The 16,571-nt window shown below is 35.0% G+C and overlaps 1 protein-coding gene across 1 annotated transcript in view; it reads right to left on the minus strand.

Moving 5' to 3' along the window:
* Positions 1 to 16,571, minus strand: part of EXOC6 (exocyst complex component 6) — a 54,037-nt gene that overhangs the window by 18,829 nt on the left and 18,637 nt on the right. Inside the window, exons 12-17 of the mRNA XM_009879351.1 lie at positions 16,037 to 16,134; positions 14,826 to 14,931; positions 11,114 to 11,223; positions 9,937 to 10,048; positions 9,276 to 9,410; positions 3,938 to 4,117 (exon numbers count right to left, since the gene is read on the minus strand). Of these exons, the coding sequence (XP_009877653.1) occupies positions 3,938 to 4,117; positions 9,276 to 9,410; positions 9,937 to 10,048; positions 11,114 to 11,223; positions 14,826 to 14,931; positions 16,037 to 16,134 (741 nt within the window). The remainder of the gene's footprint in view (positions 1 to 3,937; positions 4,118 to 9,275; positions 9,411 to 9,936; positions 10,049 to 11,113; positions 11,224 to 14,825; positions 14,932 to 16,036; positions 16,135 to 16,571) is intronic.

Raw genomic sequence — 16,571 nt, forward strand, 5'->3', positions numbered from 1 at the left:
CAGACTAAATAATTCACCTCCCGAAACCTCCATTTGTAACACTAGGCTCCTGACAGCTGGGAAATCCAGTGCTAGATCCTCTCTCCAGATCCACTAAACCACTATTCAGCCAATTGCTTTCCAGGTTGTAGCAATGAATAGGCATATTCCCACACTGTGTACTCTAAGTGCCTTACATTTGTTCACTTAAACAGTGAACAGCACAGTACACAGTAGTTGCTTAAGTGAACAAGTCTCAACTACATCATTAGAAAAAAATAGTAGAAGTAAATTCAGAAATTCACTTTTCAGAAGCTACTCATAATATTATTTTCAATACTTTCGTTATCATGAAAATGTTTATGTCAAATCCAAATAAATTCCTTATACAGAAATTGATGACCTGAAAATAATCAGGGCTTGGAAGAATTCTTAAATGCCATCCACAATAATCTTAAAAAAAAAAAAAAACAACAGAAGGTGAACACACACATTCCCTTGACCTCAGGCAGATGTAGCAGAGAAACGATGGATTTTTCACCAATATTTATTCTGTTATATCACTCTACCCTTATTCTGTGCGCATGTCTCATAACTGCATTTTGATACCTGACCTCTCTCATAGTTTCCTCTAAGTTATTTCACTTGGGATGCAAGGGACACCTCACCAACCTTCTGCAAGGTTTTTAGGGTTCCTGCTGTCCCAGTGTACAAAAGCTCAATATTAGTCATTAACTTGATCCCTGCATGCAACCACACAAGGTACGCGGCAAGTCATCAGCAAAACAGAACGTTCTTTTTATTAAATGATTAAAAATTGAAGCAATAAGCCTGCAGGCAGTTCATAGTTTTTCAGTTCACATGCTTTTTTCTTCATCTTGCATCTACTTACCGACATAGCTGCATGGTCATTGTTGTTATTCTGAGAAGGAAACCAGTAAGGCAATCAAAACAAAAAAATTAAGATGTACTGTCAACATCAAAAAACAAAAGAATAAAAAATTGGTAGCAATAAAAGGTAAGGAAAAGCTTCCAAGAAGAACAATTACAGCCACATAACTCCTTTACTCTTTTTTTTTTAAATCTGTGAATTTACATAGTATTTTGTTGAGATTATAATTTAAATAATACCAATTCAGTAATTAAATATTTTTCTGTAACAAGGAACTGTATGCCAAAATATAAAAGCAGTAAACTTCAAATGACAAAGCATCTGTAGATACACCTTTCCAGGAAGTTTTCACTAAAAAATAAATGCCATGTTTGCCATCTTGGCTTAGAGAGGCTATCTGTACATCATTAACATATTTTGCTCAGGCAAGACTTAGAATGGCTCAGGACAATGAGAATCTAAATATAACATGACTCATAAACAAATTTTAACCTAAATCCAGTGGTAATATAACTGCAGGGTGGAATAAGCTATTTTCTCTTCCAAAATTGCTTGTTAAGTACACTAAACAGCCACAGGGGAGAAAAATTAAGATGAAAAACTTAAGGAAAAGGAAAAAAAAAAAGCTCCAGAGACAGATAACATTTTCAGTGATGCAATAGAGATATCAGACTCCAACTAAGCTGTGCCACAGTGTGCAGATTCAGTAAAATTGAGATCACAGTCTGCCTGATTTAGACCTCTAATGTTCCAACAAAAATAATACAAACTGCAAAAACAAATATGTAACATGAGATGTATTTTTTAGAAGTTATGGTGGCATCTGTACAGAAATACTTCAGTATAGCCCCACGTGGAAGTACAGAAGGAGACACATCCCTGAGCACTCAGACAGCTTACACATAGTGCTGAAACAAAACAAGGCTCCAGTGACAGGAACCCAATGACCACAACAAAAAATTGCTAAAGCATATATTATATAACATTTCTACAAGATGACCAGAGTTTGAAACAATATCAATGAGAAAGTCAGTGACCCTTGAACAAGACTATGTAGAACCAGTGTGGTCAGCTAGTTCCTAGCCCCAGCACAATGACCTCTAACATTGATCGGATACACTGAGGTAGGAGCGAGGAGATTCCTCTACTTTTCCTGCTCTTTTCCTTACTAGAATTGTGGCCAGAGGCTAGGATTTGCTTGATTTCTAATTACAGAAAAGGTTCTGAGAAACTATTTTGAGCAGTGGAATGTTTCTGCCAGCCATAAAAAAATAATATGGAAATGATACTGTGATGTTAATGCAACCATCCATTAAGGAAAATGAATACTAAAAATTACTCCAGATTTTACCTACAGCATTTGAGAATCTAGCTTCGTCTAGCACTCCAAAGCACTTACTGTTATAATGAGCTATGGAACCTAGTTCTGAGTTTATCTTTGAAAATGCTTTTACTACAAATATTCTCCTAATGCAAATTGCTTGCTGTTACAAATCTAACCAGAATCACCATAATAAAACCAGATACATAGTTTCATATAACCTCCACAGCTCATGCACAACAACATTCATAGGGGCAGTCAATTGTTTCTACATAAGCCAAGTCAGAACAGGGAGCAATACAGAGGATAAATCAAAAATTACAAGAACCTTCTTGCCAGACCAGACTAGATGTCTGTCTAGCTCTACGTCCTGCCTGTTCCCCCATCAGAGTTTGAAATTACAGAATAACCTCTTCACAGGAGTTAGGTTGACCTGTGCCCCCAGGCATATTGTTCCATCCCTTTTGAGTCCCAATGCCACAGCTGTTTCTTTCCACCCCTCCTAACATGTTACTTCATTCTGGCTGTGGCTCATTTCTGAAGAGCTACATCACAACATGTGCTCATGTCAGACTTCCATGCGTCCTTCTCTAGAAGCTGCATATCTCTTAACTGCTATGTGCATACGGCCAGGGAGGAGCAGTGCCATTTGTTCATACTGCTTCACATGTTAAGTTACAACTAATTTAACTATGCAACAAGCTTGTTATCCTTCATCAAAAATGCTCAGCTCATTTGGCACGGAAGCACAGGCCTCACACAGCACATTCACATCAGTATTACATGGTATGTTTTGAGTGGGTTATGCCTTTGAGGCAGTAAAAAAGAAAAAGGAGATTGAAGAATCACAGCATCTTCACACATCATTTGGAAGACCAGGTAAGCCCACTATGCCAGCAACTTCAGCATCCCGCTGGGCACTTAAAGACACTATCTTCTACTTCCGGTCTGGAGCCTCAAAACACTCCATGCATTCAGGATATACTCTATACAGACACTGCATGTGGGTAAAGTGCTCTGGCATGGGTGTGACAGCAGCAACCAAAGACAAGCTGATGAAAAGCAGATGTAGCTTGGAAGATTTACTGAACTTACTCCATACTTATAAAGCTATAAACTACTATGATGATAAATCAAACTAGAATAGTCTTTGTTGTCTTAAAGCAAGGGGAACTGAAACAATGGAATGTAACAATTAGTACATAAAACGGGTTAACAGTACCTTTTTACCTGAGACAAAATGACACAGGATATATTTGAATATGAACAAGGATTCATTTTAATGAAGCTCAGTTAACTAGAATAAAATGACTTTTTATGATCAAAATTATTTAGCTAAAAACCTTGGAAAATCCAAGACCTCCATAGTCTTGGCACAGATGCAAGATTTGCACCAATTCTGTATGTTTGAATCATTGCATGTGTACACAGCACCACCATGGTCAACTAAGAAGGCTATCCAATGCTCTAAAAAAACTGCATGAGTTCCGACACTATTTGTAAATCCGTTGTTGTTAACATTATTACTAGAGTATTTGAAAACATTTTCTAAGTATTATCATGGGTAAGAATCATCAACATACTGAAACACATCTGAAAATACATCCATATTGAAAAAAAAAGAAAGAAAAGACATCTGCCAGCATGTGCACAATTCAAAAATCACATCTATTATCAAAATCTTAGTATTTAAAATAAAATAATGCTCAAACAGTTTGAAATTAAACTTAATTTTGAACACTTACAGGTAAATGAGTAAAAACTTGAAACGTGCTTCTTAAAAAGTTAATAAGGTCCATTAGGTATCCACTGGCTCTTCCATCTGATTCAGACATTGTCCAATCATAATCAGCAATCTGAATAAATTCATCTATTTTTTGATTGAGTTTTGTGTATATTTCTCCTTCTGCAGCATGCCTTGCATCCTGAAAAAAAAAAATTGCAATTGTCAGAATTCTAAAATATTGTTAGAATGTAGATAAAATCACATTCATAAACAAAACTGAAGTCATAGGTTTTTCTTAAGATTCAGAAAACACACTATTTAAATAACTATTTTAACTTCTGTTTCACAGTAAGTCTGAAGATGTGTTTTTTAAAATACTTCTATAATGAATACTCTAGGAATGTTCATAACAAAATATACCTACAGAATAGCCTAAGTTATCAGAGACAAATTAACTTGAATTTGCAGACAAAGCAATTGCTTTACTCTCTTCACAACAATCATCTTTAATTCAGCCTGACACAAAGTCCATTAGCCCTCTTTCACAAAGAAAATAATAAAAAGAACCAAATTATTTTATCTGTTATGGCTAGAGGTCCAGCAATCATATGACATTTATTTAATTGATGCCTTAAGGCTGCTCATCTTAAGAATATTCATTATTTTTCACCCTCCTTTAAATATCCTGATGATCACACACCATGATTCAGGGCACTCCCTTGCTTCCTCCCACCCCTACTTTTTGTTCCGCCACCACCCAGATTCTACTTGTTTAAACAGTAGAAAGGTAAATTCTAGCATTTACAGTGAAGTGAGTTTCCAATGCTATCTATCTGCCTTATTTGTTCAAGGCATGTCCTCAGAGATGCAAGGGGATCAACGTACAGTTGCTTGAAAAAGTGCATCTTGCTGGAAAAACGTGCTTTTGCCACTCTGGAATTTGAAGATATTTGATAAATTCTATGTTCTCATTTGGGCTCAACATGAAACTTCCTTCACTGATCTTGAGAAATAGTCCAAGAAAGACATTTGATTTAAAGTGAACTGGTCAGTTGCTAAAGTTTTTTAGAGAGTAACAACAGGCTGGATATACTGGAACCAGATGGAAGTGGATGGAATTCCCATTGCTAGTTTATCATAGGAGAAAACAGTCCAAACACATAGCACTTTGAAAAGGTGTAAATAAAAAAGGCAAAAAGAAAAATAATATCAAAATTATATGATCTTTAAGGTGGCATCTCACTGAGTGTGTCAAATTCTACCTTCAGTCAGACCTCAGGCCACCAGGCACTTCAGAAGGAATCAAGAAAAGCACGTGGCCCTTCCATGTATAAATATCAAAGTACGATTCCCTAAAAATAGCATTTTTACTGTTAAATCAACTTGTAGAAGCCTCCACTTAACAGCTCTCCCAATCCAACACACATGAATCTGGCAACTTGTTAACATTTTAAATGAAGGAATATGCTGACATCCACTATTTTGTGGATGACTATGACTATAACAGCTTCAATTAAAGCCAAGTCTGTATTTAAAGTATCTAGTTAACAATGAGACCATAGTTTCAACAATCTATAATTGTTGAGACTCGTAGATATATCTGCTTAGGTTTAATAAAATTGCTTGAATTTGTTTGTTTGGGTTGTGGGTTTTTTGTTTGTTTAAAAAGTAAAGTCATTCATGGAGTGGCTGTATCATCTTTACCAGTTAATATGATTTACTGGCAATGGCATGATCAGTCCTTCAGTTTTTGTTCTGGAAACCTGTTTTTTACTACCTTTTATCTGGCTTTGGTCATTGGTTTACAACTGGAGCAACATGCTGCCAGTACTTTAAGCAATGCGTGTTGCTGTACTCCCTGTGAAACCTGAGGAGCTGAGCGATTGGATTTCAAACCCAGAAGCTACTGCTGAGAAGCAGCGGTGTGAAACCTGTGCACAAGCCAAGAAAGAGCGAGTTAGCAGTGTTCAGACTGAGGATGATTCCTAGAGGCAGATTAACTCGTTCCAACTCTTAACATGGTGACAGCATTGCATCAAAATCTTTCGAAAGCTCAACAGATTTCCCTCCATTATAAAGTGAAAAGGGCAAATGACATGGTTTTGTTAAATGGCTTTTCCCTCTGAGGATGTCCTGAAGGTCTGCACGGGATTCAATGTCATATACCTGGCTCTCCCACAGCCGTTATGCAACTTACTGCTGAGACCTGGGTTTAGAAACCTCTGTCAAATACCTCTGCAAATATACCTCTTTATACTTAGTGCGACCACTGATTTAAACAAAGGAAAACAATGGCCATCCAAAGCTGGAAAACATGGCTATAAATACTGAAAGCAACACAACTTTTAATATGATAAATTAAAAAAGTTCTGGTGGTTTGGTGCAGGGTTTTTTTGTTTGTTTTTTTTCACCCATGTGAAACAATGCTTGGAGAGTCTGAAGGACATCTTAAAATGAGATCTTATACGCACACATACACACAAAAAAAGCGAAAAACATCCCTCCTAAAATAGTAGCCATGAAATAGGTCGGAAGGCTTCTATTGAAAATGTTCAGCGTAGAAGTATTTAGAAGATCATGTCCTGGAATGTAAATGTGATCAATGCTGTTAATAAAGGAGATTTTTGACCATTCTGAAAGAATGGGGGTGACATGATTTGCCACCAGGAGATTAATTTAATAACAGCAGAACATACCAAACTCTGTGAGGGACCAGTTGGGGAACTGCAAGCAGTGTTTCATTGAAATAGAGAAGAGGGAGGGGAAAAAAAAAAAAAAGAGGGATTAACAAGGAAAGAATTTTCTACTATAAGTGGAGAACGTTGGGCTAACAAGAAGACGGGAGGGGAGCCATTAAAAAAAAAGAAAAAGAACAAAACAAACCAAAACCCCCTTACATATTTGTCAGCATTCATTCTGTATTTTTCCAAAGTGTATAAATACTAAGCTCACTAAACACAGATATAATCTGTGATTCCCTCCAATAGAACTTAGTTTATAGGATAGTTAAACATAACTTACAGCATAAGAAATCAGCACAAAATATAATGCAAACTTTCAACTGCATTTATTAAACGAAATTCAAAGATGAAGAACACCTTACCTCTTAAAGAAATCAGAGACTATGGCTGCATTAAGCATTGTGTTTGAATGTTAAAAAGATTTTGGATTGACCCTACACAAAAATATCTATAGAGATGCAAATCGAAAGACACAGATACACTATCGGTACACAATAAGCAAACTAGGCAGCCTAGATCTTAAGGACAGGGCAAAATCAGTAAAACTGCTGGTGGGGCAAAGGTAACCTAACTACAGTCACTAGGCCAGAACCTTTCTGTCCTGCCTTGTTCATTAAATCCTTAGCAAAACAAATGACAGTTAATGAGAAAATTGTTGGCAATCAACTGGAAATATGCAGTGTCTTGCAACGACGACATCTTATTTCATCTTACCCACTTTTTAACATCTATGCCAGAGGGGATATTATAATAGGATAGGTTATGTATTGCATCAAGAGAAAAAATGAAGTACAGAAAACAGAACTACTCTCAACAGGATTAGTCCTCTTTATCCCATAAATACAAGAAATCATCCTGCTTTCTTTCAGCGTACACTGAAAAATCCCCAAATACCTGAAGATCAAATTGCAGCTGCTTTGGAATCCCTGATGACTTTTTGTTTTGTTTTGTTTCTCTTTCAAAAACATGAGTATAGAAGACTCAAGTGACTAAAGCAGCAATGCACTGGCTGAATTGACAGCACAAAGTAACTTACACAAGAGTATTCTTCCGTGAGAATGTTTTCTTCAGAAAGAAAACCCCAAACCACCCCTCAAGCATGTGCATTTGCTTCTATTCTAAACCAAAAAAAAAAAGCTACTCAGACAGACTCAGTCAATGAAGTAATTTCTGCAATATTAAATGCATACAAGTACCGAAACTTGTCTCTTCGATGTACACAACCATCTGGTGCTTGAGAGAAGTACCTGGTGCTCAGCCATCACCAGAGCACGAAGGATCTCTAGGCTTCACTACACCTGTCCCCAGTGCCACAGTACAGGTTCCTGGTGCAGGAACATTCAGTGGTCTGAGACCACATAATCTCTGCACTCAGCATAGTCCAGCTGTTGGGGTTTTGGTTTAGAGCTTATTAGCATCATTATGACATAAAACAGCCTGAACAAGGATCAGAATTCTGACTGATTTATGTTAGGGATAAATCTCAGTCATCTTCATTTACCTGATATTATGTATATAAGTTATCTTCAGCAATTTTATTTTTACATGCAGGTTTCTTATTAACAAGACTTGTCTGCCTTAAAACTGAAAAAGGAGCAATACTGTGGAGAGTAACTTCGCAGATGAGGCTCTGGTTTTCGCTCTGCCCATTTCATCATATGTGACTATACAAGTCACTTGCTATTTTTGCATTAGTTTCCTCTTTTTGAAATCCTTCAGAATTTTTGTACAGACAAATGCAAGAACGACTAGGGGAACTTCAACTACTAATAAAATGAGGCGCTATATAGGGAAGGATAACTACAACCTTTTTTATTTCAGGACTGTATTATACTCCACAGACAAGTGTTGCCATGCTATCTGTTGAAATTACATTTGTCTATGCTGAGTATGCATCACCTATGATTTTCTTTAATATTTTAAGATATAAGCCTAAGTGCTTCTTCCATTTGCCGAAAAGTGTCAGAGAAAATACAGCTTGTGCAGATAAGCAGTTGCCACACATTAGGACTAGTCAAGTTCCCAGTAATCATTTTAACAAATATTATTGTGTTTATAAAGGACATGTAAATAAAATATAAATTCCAAAAATATAATTGAATAATTTATGCTTTGTAATGCATTCTTAATACAGCTTTTATATTACTGAATTACAGAACTTGGAAATATATCGCAAAATATTTCTGTTGTAGGATAAAAACAATAATAATAAAAAACCGACAATAAAAACATGCATTTTAGATTAAACGAGCTGTTTGGCTTGATTCCATTCGGAAAGGAAAGATGTTACACAAACTGGAGCTTAAGCTATTGAAAGGTTCTGTGCAGTTAAGCTTATCTTGTAATTTCACAACTTCATAAAAGAGGCAGCAGAAAGAAAATATCAATGCTTTTCAAGTACTGACATATTTCAGATCATCCCGATAACATAAAAAACAGCGTTTATCTGCTCAGTGTTACAACTGAATTCTTAACAGTTCAGAATTGTTTTAGAGTCAAATAAAAGAAAGCATGCAGCTTTGCCCTCACCACCTTTTGTTTTAAAAAAGCTTCATTTACAGTGATTTTAATGTAACTTTTCAGATGTAGTTGTATAACAGCTGTCATACACCATACCTTAAATGTAGAAAGTCCATAAAGTCTTGAAGTGTGAACTGTCACTTGTGAAATATTTGTAATGTTAGATATAAAATCCTCAAGGTATTTACAGGCTTGTTCCAGGTGTGTTGTGTTTATGATGATTTGGACAAGCTACAAGAGACAATCTCGTAAAAATACATTTTGTATCATTCACTGTCATTCAAATTTGTATATGATTACTTATTTCAGCAACAATGCTACTAGAAATTAATTACAGTATTCCAGATTACCACCTATTACCTGTTAGTTTTCAAGTACGCTTTCAATTACAACTAAGGAGTAACACTACCTTTTACTTACAAATTATGCTATTTTAAAAATGAAGACTGCAGACATATACTCAGTGAAATAAATTCAGTTGATATTTTAGAATTCAAAAGGGAAAGTAAAGGAAACCATCTTGCAAAAAAATCGCTAATTTGTATAATAAAAATAATTTTTAAAATTACTGCTATTTATGTAACAAATATTGATGCATCATACATTTTACAGCTCTTTAAATTTTCAATTTTAAAGCAAAACCTACTTGTTTTTCTTAGAGAAATCTTAATACTACAGTAAACCTACACTTATAAGAATAGTTTTAGCCCTAATTGTCTCAAACCCCACAGTTTTCAGTATGTGTTTTAAAACTTACCTCTGTTAAACCTATATGGGGCTTTTTAATCAGGTTCTGTAAACAACTACTTAGAGTTCTTGTAAGCAGCAAATTCGTAGATTTTCTGAGCATATCATCTATTTCTGTTGAGCTGAAAAATAAGTTTTATTTTCATAACTATGTTGTACATGATAATACTTCGACGGTAATATTGAATATTTTTATTTTTTCCCTGCAAAGGGAACTTTTTATGTTAAGAATTCCTTGCATGCATTTAATTTCTGGTTGCTCCAAGTCTTCTGTGACCTAATACACAGAACACCTTTTTCACTTACCAAAGAATTCATTAACTGGATTTCAACACTGAAGCAAAATCTGTTATTCTTAGATTTTGAACATGTTTATTGACACAGCAGTTCGAAAGAGTAATTTCTGGGGTTTTAATGAGTTGCTAAGGAGGTCACATGCACTCATTAGTACGTGTAAATTATAAACAGTATCAATTAAGAATGTGTGAAACCGAGTCATTTACACCTTTAACAGTGCAGAAGTGGGTGACCAGCCATGAATACCTTCCAGATTTCAGATCTGTCAATGTTACTCTATGTAATTAATACTAAGCTTTTGAAGACCACAAAAGGAAAGGAAATGGGAGAACTGGGATGTTTTCAATCAGAAAAAGGTGGGATGGAAGAGAGAAAGAACATGCAGACAGCACACTCTGTTGCGGGAGAAATTGCTGCTAAGGAATCTCAAAGCATTGAGAAGGGAAAGACCGTTCTAAGTAATCAGAGATGCTACACAAGTATTTTTAAAATGGTCTGTATCAAAGTACATTTTTCAAATCTTGCATGCTTTATTAAGTGAATAAAATCTCCAGATTATTCAAACCAGTCAATACTGTTTAAAAAAAAACAAAACACCACAACAAAACCATCAATGTTAGACTGCTACCATGCCAAGCTACATTCACCCATACAGACAGACATATACTGCACACCATACACACATACATATATTAAGGATATGCTACAGCATCAGGAAACATAGACTAAATATAAAGAAATATATATATTCATTACATTTAAATTATGAAATAAGCACAGCTAGCAAGTAAACAAGAAAATATATTTTATTTATATATATATATATATATTTAGGTCACTTGGAAGTTACACGTTACTTTACAGTCACATTCCTGATACTTTAAGCTTACCTGCGGTGAAGTGACTCTGAAAACTTAAGGCTTGCATAAATAAATTCCTTAACCTGGATATAAATCTGAGGCACTGACTGAGACATTGGAAGCTTCTTTGGAAAGGATTGCTGGGAAAATAAAAGATAATACTTTCTTACACTTGAAGCTCTAAGGAGAGCTTGGCATTAAATGTGCCAATTAGTCACTTTACACTATCAATATTTTAATCTATTTTAAGCTCTTCTGGTTTTCATCAAAACCAAACAGTGGTATGTGTTGATCTGACTTCTACATCTCTTCAAATTGCTCATAAGCAAAACAGAACTTTACCAGTTATTTAAATTACAATAAAGATTGGAGACTTTAGGTAATTTAAGATCCCTCTGTAGAAAGCAATTTACAAACATGCAGTAAAAATCCAGTCTCAAACGGCTTCAAATCTGAATAAACAAGATATATATAAGTGGGACGAGAGCTTCAAAAATGCAAACATTTTTCTTGCTAAAGAAAGCAGTGACAACAAAATAAATAAATTTGAAAAGTTCAGTACATCTGGGATTTTGAAAGTATCTTGAGAATATTTAGGCATGTGTATTTACTATCATATATTTACTTTCTTTCTCACAAAAACAAAGCAGTTTGTATTTTTTTTTAAAAAAATTGGATTAACATGTGAGAAATACTAGGAGTCTAAAGGAATAAAATCACAGTTCTTACTTCAACTTTAAAGCTGACATTGTATTTGGAAGGGTAAAAGTAAACAAATTCAACTGAATCTACACATATCAAATGGGTATTTGTGCACTGAATACCTAATTTTTGAAGTCTGCAAAACAATCTTTTGTCTACTATATGACTAATGCATGACAAATATAATTAAAATCTGGTATCGTTCCTGGAGAATTCCATTTCTTAAAACAAACAAAAGCATTAATTAACAGCACCTCAACATTTGTATATTAAAAAAACAAGACAAAACAAATTACCTTGACATTCTCCTAATCGTACATCTTTAGTTAAGATTGGGTGGTGTGACAAATACATAGTGTAAGTGCCAGGCCTTCATGTCATTCAACAAAGATAGCAAACATTTTTTTAATTAATAACATTTACTTAAAATATGTATTCATCTGATTCAAGCGATTATTTTTCACTGATACAACAGTATTCCATACAATTATTTTGGATCATTGCAATATTCTGTCAGCAGGGCTTGAGTTTCAATCTTCATACATCCAATGATATAACAGAAAGTTCTTTATCCTCTAGAATGTCTGGTCAATACAAGAGGACACCACAATTTCTGTTTGATTATTAAGAGTAGGCAGCAAGAAAAAAAAAATTAAATCAACAGAGCTACAACCATTTGTTTCACTTCTGAACACAGAAAGGGAATAAAAGTAGAGGAGAGAACCAAACTACAAAAGTTTGGTATATTCAGTCTTAACAGCAAGACTGCTTTTCCATCAGATCGGATTTCCTGCTTTAAATATCTAGTAGGTTAGTATCAGTCTAATGTCCTGCAAGCAACTCCTATGATAAACTTACCTGTAAAATATGAGGGTGATTCACCCTAACCTACAGATAAAAATGAGACACTCACTCATCTTCATCTCTTTTTATATGAAATGGAGAGAAACAGACATTTTCGAAGGTGAAATTCCCCTTAATCTGTCAAAGGCATCAGAGACACATCAAACAGAATTAGCCTCCTGGGGTGCCTGTTCCTCTCTATTAACTACATAGGCTCTTTCTGCAGCTAGCCCAAAATTACACACCTATTTTCTTAATATTTTGTTTAAAACATCAAAACATAGATTAAATTAACCCACACAATATAATCTCCCAGTGTCTTCTAGCCTGAGGCAACAAAGAGGTGAAATGGATGAAATTATAAACAACCAACAGAAGTGAGGCTGAAGGCTTTACGGAGTTTCCCCTCCCTGTGGATTCCCTGCTGTCTAACAACACATGAGGTTACACTGCACTCTTTCTTTCAGCAAGGATATCTAAGGATTCTTTCTCCTCTGTTCCACTGCCTAGGTGTCAAACTTTCAGGAACTCAATCATCTTTGAGATTTCTGCCCTTTTACTAAATTTGGATGAAGTTAACTGAACTGCTTCAAAAATTGCTAGGACACAAGAAAAAAAACTCAGACTGCTTTACTTCTAATGATGTCCTCCTGCTTTACATAGAGAATCATAGAATCATTAAGGTTGGAAAAGACCTCTAAGATCATACAGTTCTTTAGGTTTCAAAGTTCTTTTCAGAGATATGTAAAAAAAATAAAAATGTTTTCTGTTTTACAGGTGAATCAACAGGGACAGAGAGATATGAAGTGACTTGCCAGCACCACAAAGCTGGTCAATGATGGAGTTGGGAACAGAATCCAACTTGATTCCCAGCTTCACTCTCAAACTTACCACCCCAAAAACTAAGCATCAATGAGATTCTGCCCGTAAAATATTTACAAAAAGTGCTGCTCGCTGTGAAATAGAAATATCTCTCTCTCTCTCGCACAAACTAAAACGAAAATCATCGACACAGAGAATGTATTTCCCTTCTGGTAAAAAAAGAGCCTAAGCTTCCTATCAATCACAGATACATGTAACTACACGTGTCCACACCAGTGATGTCCATGCATACATGCTAATACATCAGAGAGTGAGAGAGGCTAGTAGATAAAATTATCCAGTGCATGTTAAAAACCTCTGCAATTTATTAGCAAAAGATGTCATGCTAATGGTATCTGAGGTGGGGCATACTTCCAACATCACAGGGACTTCCATTCTGTTTATCTTATTTTAGTATTACAATAGTTAAATAAATTAATTTGATGGAGGAAAGCATCCAGAAAGCACTCTGGAGTCCTATTCAAAAATTAGCATAAAACCCACCTTCAAGTTTTCATCTTCACAGCAATACTGTGTTAATGACATGCAGCTGTTACATTTGCCTGGTAAATCCCTGCTGAATCATAGAATTAGACTCTCTTTTTATTTTTGCAGGTATCTGTGGTGATGAATCATGTCTAAACCATACAATAGTTACTGCCACTATCATGCGGCAGTAACTGTCGTTCTTAGATTTGGTTCCCCTTTACACATTCCATTATGAGCCTGTTATTTCTTAATCAGTATTACCAAATCCATATTTGAATAATAGAACATATTAAACACCTTTCTGTGAAAGGAGTTTGTAGTAAAAGAATGGCTGAGGCTATGAAAGACTATCATATCCTCTTGGAACATGAGTAGGGCAGAATTATTTATAGTCCCCTCATATTCATTTCACCCTCCATGCTCAAACACAATTTAAAAAGCAGAATACAAGTTTCTGTCTCTAACTCATCCCTGGTTTACACATATTTTTGCAATACTACAACATATAATATACTACGAGTTACTAAACCCAATGAGTTACAGGAAAGTTTAACTAAAGGTGGACTGTATTATAACTACATAAAGACTGTATCAATTAAATTGTATTATTAATTTGTTTACAAAACAACGGGTTTCATTATTCACTCAAACAGCACAGCAAATTACTAAAGCTTTAATTTTCATATTTACTTATGACTAGATAATTACACACAAAGAAGGTGATTTAGCCTCCTAATCTGTCTAGCTTTTCAAATTTTAATTGCTTTTTAATTGTAAAAATCATTATTGACCCAAGTGTCCTTAATTGGTTTTCAGTAAACTTCAATAGCATAAAACTTTTCCTTACCTTATCAAGTTCTGGATCTTGAAAAGGAAATTTGCTTATAACTATTTTGTATTCCTCTTCATTTGCTACAGGAATAGGGCTGTAGTTGTCTGCTTCAAAAATATCCCTGGTGAATTAGTTATTAAAATGAAAAAGAATTCAGGACATGTAATTTATTTACAGTATTTTCCAGTGTTAAACATGTAGATGAATATAAATTTTACTGCCATGCTTAGGTGTGCAGCTTCAAAAAGTTATGAGCTGCCATCATCATAATTTCAGACATCCAAACTATTTTTAGATGGATTTGCATATACCTGGTATATGCTAAGTCTTTTTACTGTGTCTAATCACAGATTAAAAATAGCCGAAAGCGGTTTTGTATATTTATGTACAACTCAAAGCATAATACAAAAAAATGACTTAAGAAGAACTAGTCTACTGCAGTAAACCATAATGAGGTATTAATTATGGTAACCTACATTTCGTCTATGTTAAAGCAGATATCCACAGTGTCTCACTTAGGTAACACAGCTACACATAGTCAATCGAAATGATGCACAGAACTTCAACCAGGCACAGGCTCACAGTGTTATTTAAGTAGCCTCTGGATTTTCCTACCAATCAAATGAAAATCCTGAGTCTAGAGAGCTTGAGAACCTTATGTGATCAATTTAATTGTAAGGTTTTCTGTAATAAAATGTAATGTATTTTACAGAAAACAATTTCTGCACATTTAGACATCACACCCACTCTGCAAACAGACTTTGGAGTACAGTCCCAGGCTGCTGTATTCCACGGCTTACAATCTACTCAATCAAATGATTCCAAGGAATAGGTGGAAACGTACCTGCATTAAAAAACCACAAAGACGGGCTGGCAGTATCAGTACTCTGTCAGGGAGATACGCATATCGACTGACTGTAAATGCCAAACTAAATTAGGAACCTAATGTCCTATTGCAGTAGCCTGGAGTTATTAGGTTCCTGAGGAAGAAAACCAGGTGTCTCTCTTGCATATTTCTTCAGTAATGTCCCTTTAGAGACCTTCCTTCTCTCCACTAACTACAGAAACAGTACCTGACAGCTCTTCTCCTTAGTTACATGCGATGAATACCTTAGTCCTATCCAACCCAAAATTCATACACAATACTGAGTTAATTGTTCCAGAATTACAACTCTATGAAAACAAGAGATGTAACACAAAAGGCAAGATTATTTTTAAATACTAACCTGAACAATCCAGACCACTTTTTAAGAAGTGTTTCATTGTACTGGTCTCTTATCTCAAATAAAAGATCAAATAGTCGGTTCACAGGAAAACCATAGCCCTAAGGTATAAAAATGAAAAGCACATAATTCAAGAACAAATACACTCAATTCCTATAACACCACTTCAGGACTCTGCGCTGAGACTTATTATTCAATTTTGTCACTTCTGTAAAACAAATTATAGTACTTTAAACACACCACTGCAATTATAAAATCACATACTAAATTCTTACCAAACATTTGATCTGATGCTTTTGGTGTGTCATTTCCCTATAGCATTTTAACTTGCTATTTATGCATATAATTAATCCTTTTTTATCAGTCTATTAAACATTGCAAGAATACTTGCCAATGATGTTCATTTGGTCTTTCAGCTAGAGTGTTACTGATAACTGGAATGCTATTCTTGCTTAAGATCAGAAGTGAAGCATTTATAAAAGACAAAAACATGCAAAAATTACACAGCTAACATTAATGTTGCACAGATATGAGTAAC

Source organism: Apaloderma vittatum, unplaced genomic scaffold, assembly GCF_000703405.1.
Source record: "Apaloderma vittatum isolate BGI_N311 unplaced genomic scaffold, ASM70340v1 scaffold13002, whole genome shotgun sequence".
Classification (NCBI taxonomy): Eukaryota; Metazoa; Chordata; class Aves; order Trogoniformes; family Trogonidae; genus Apaloderma; species Apaloderma vittatum.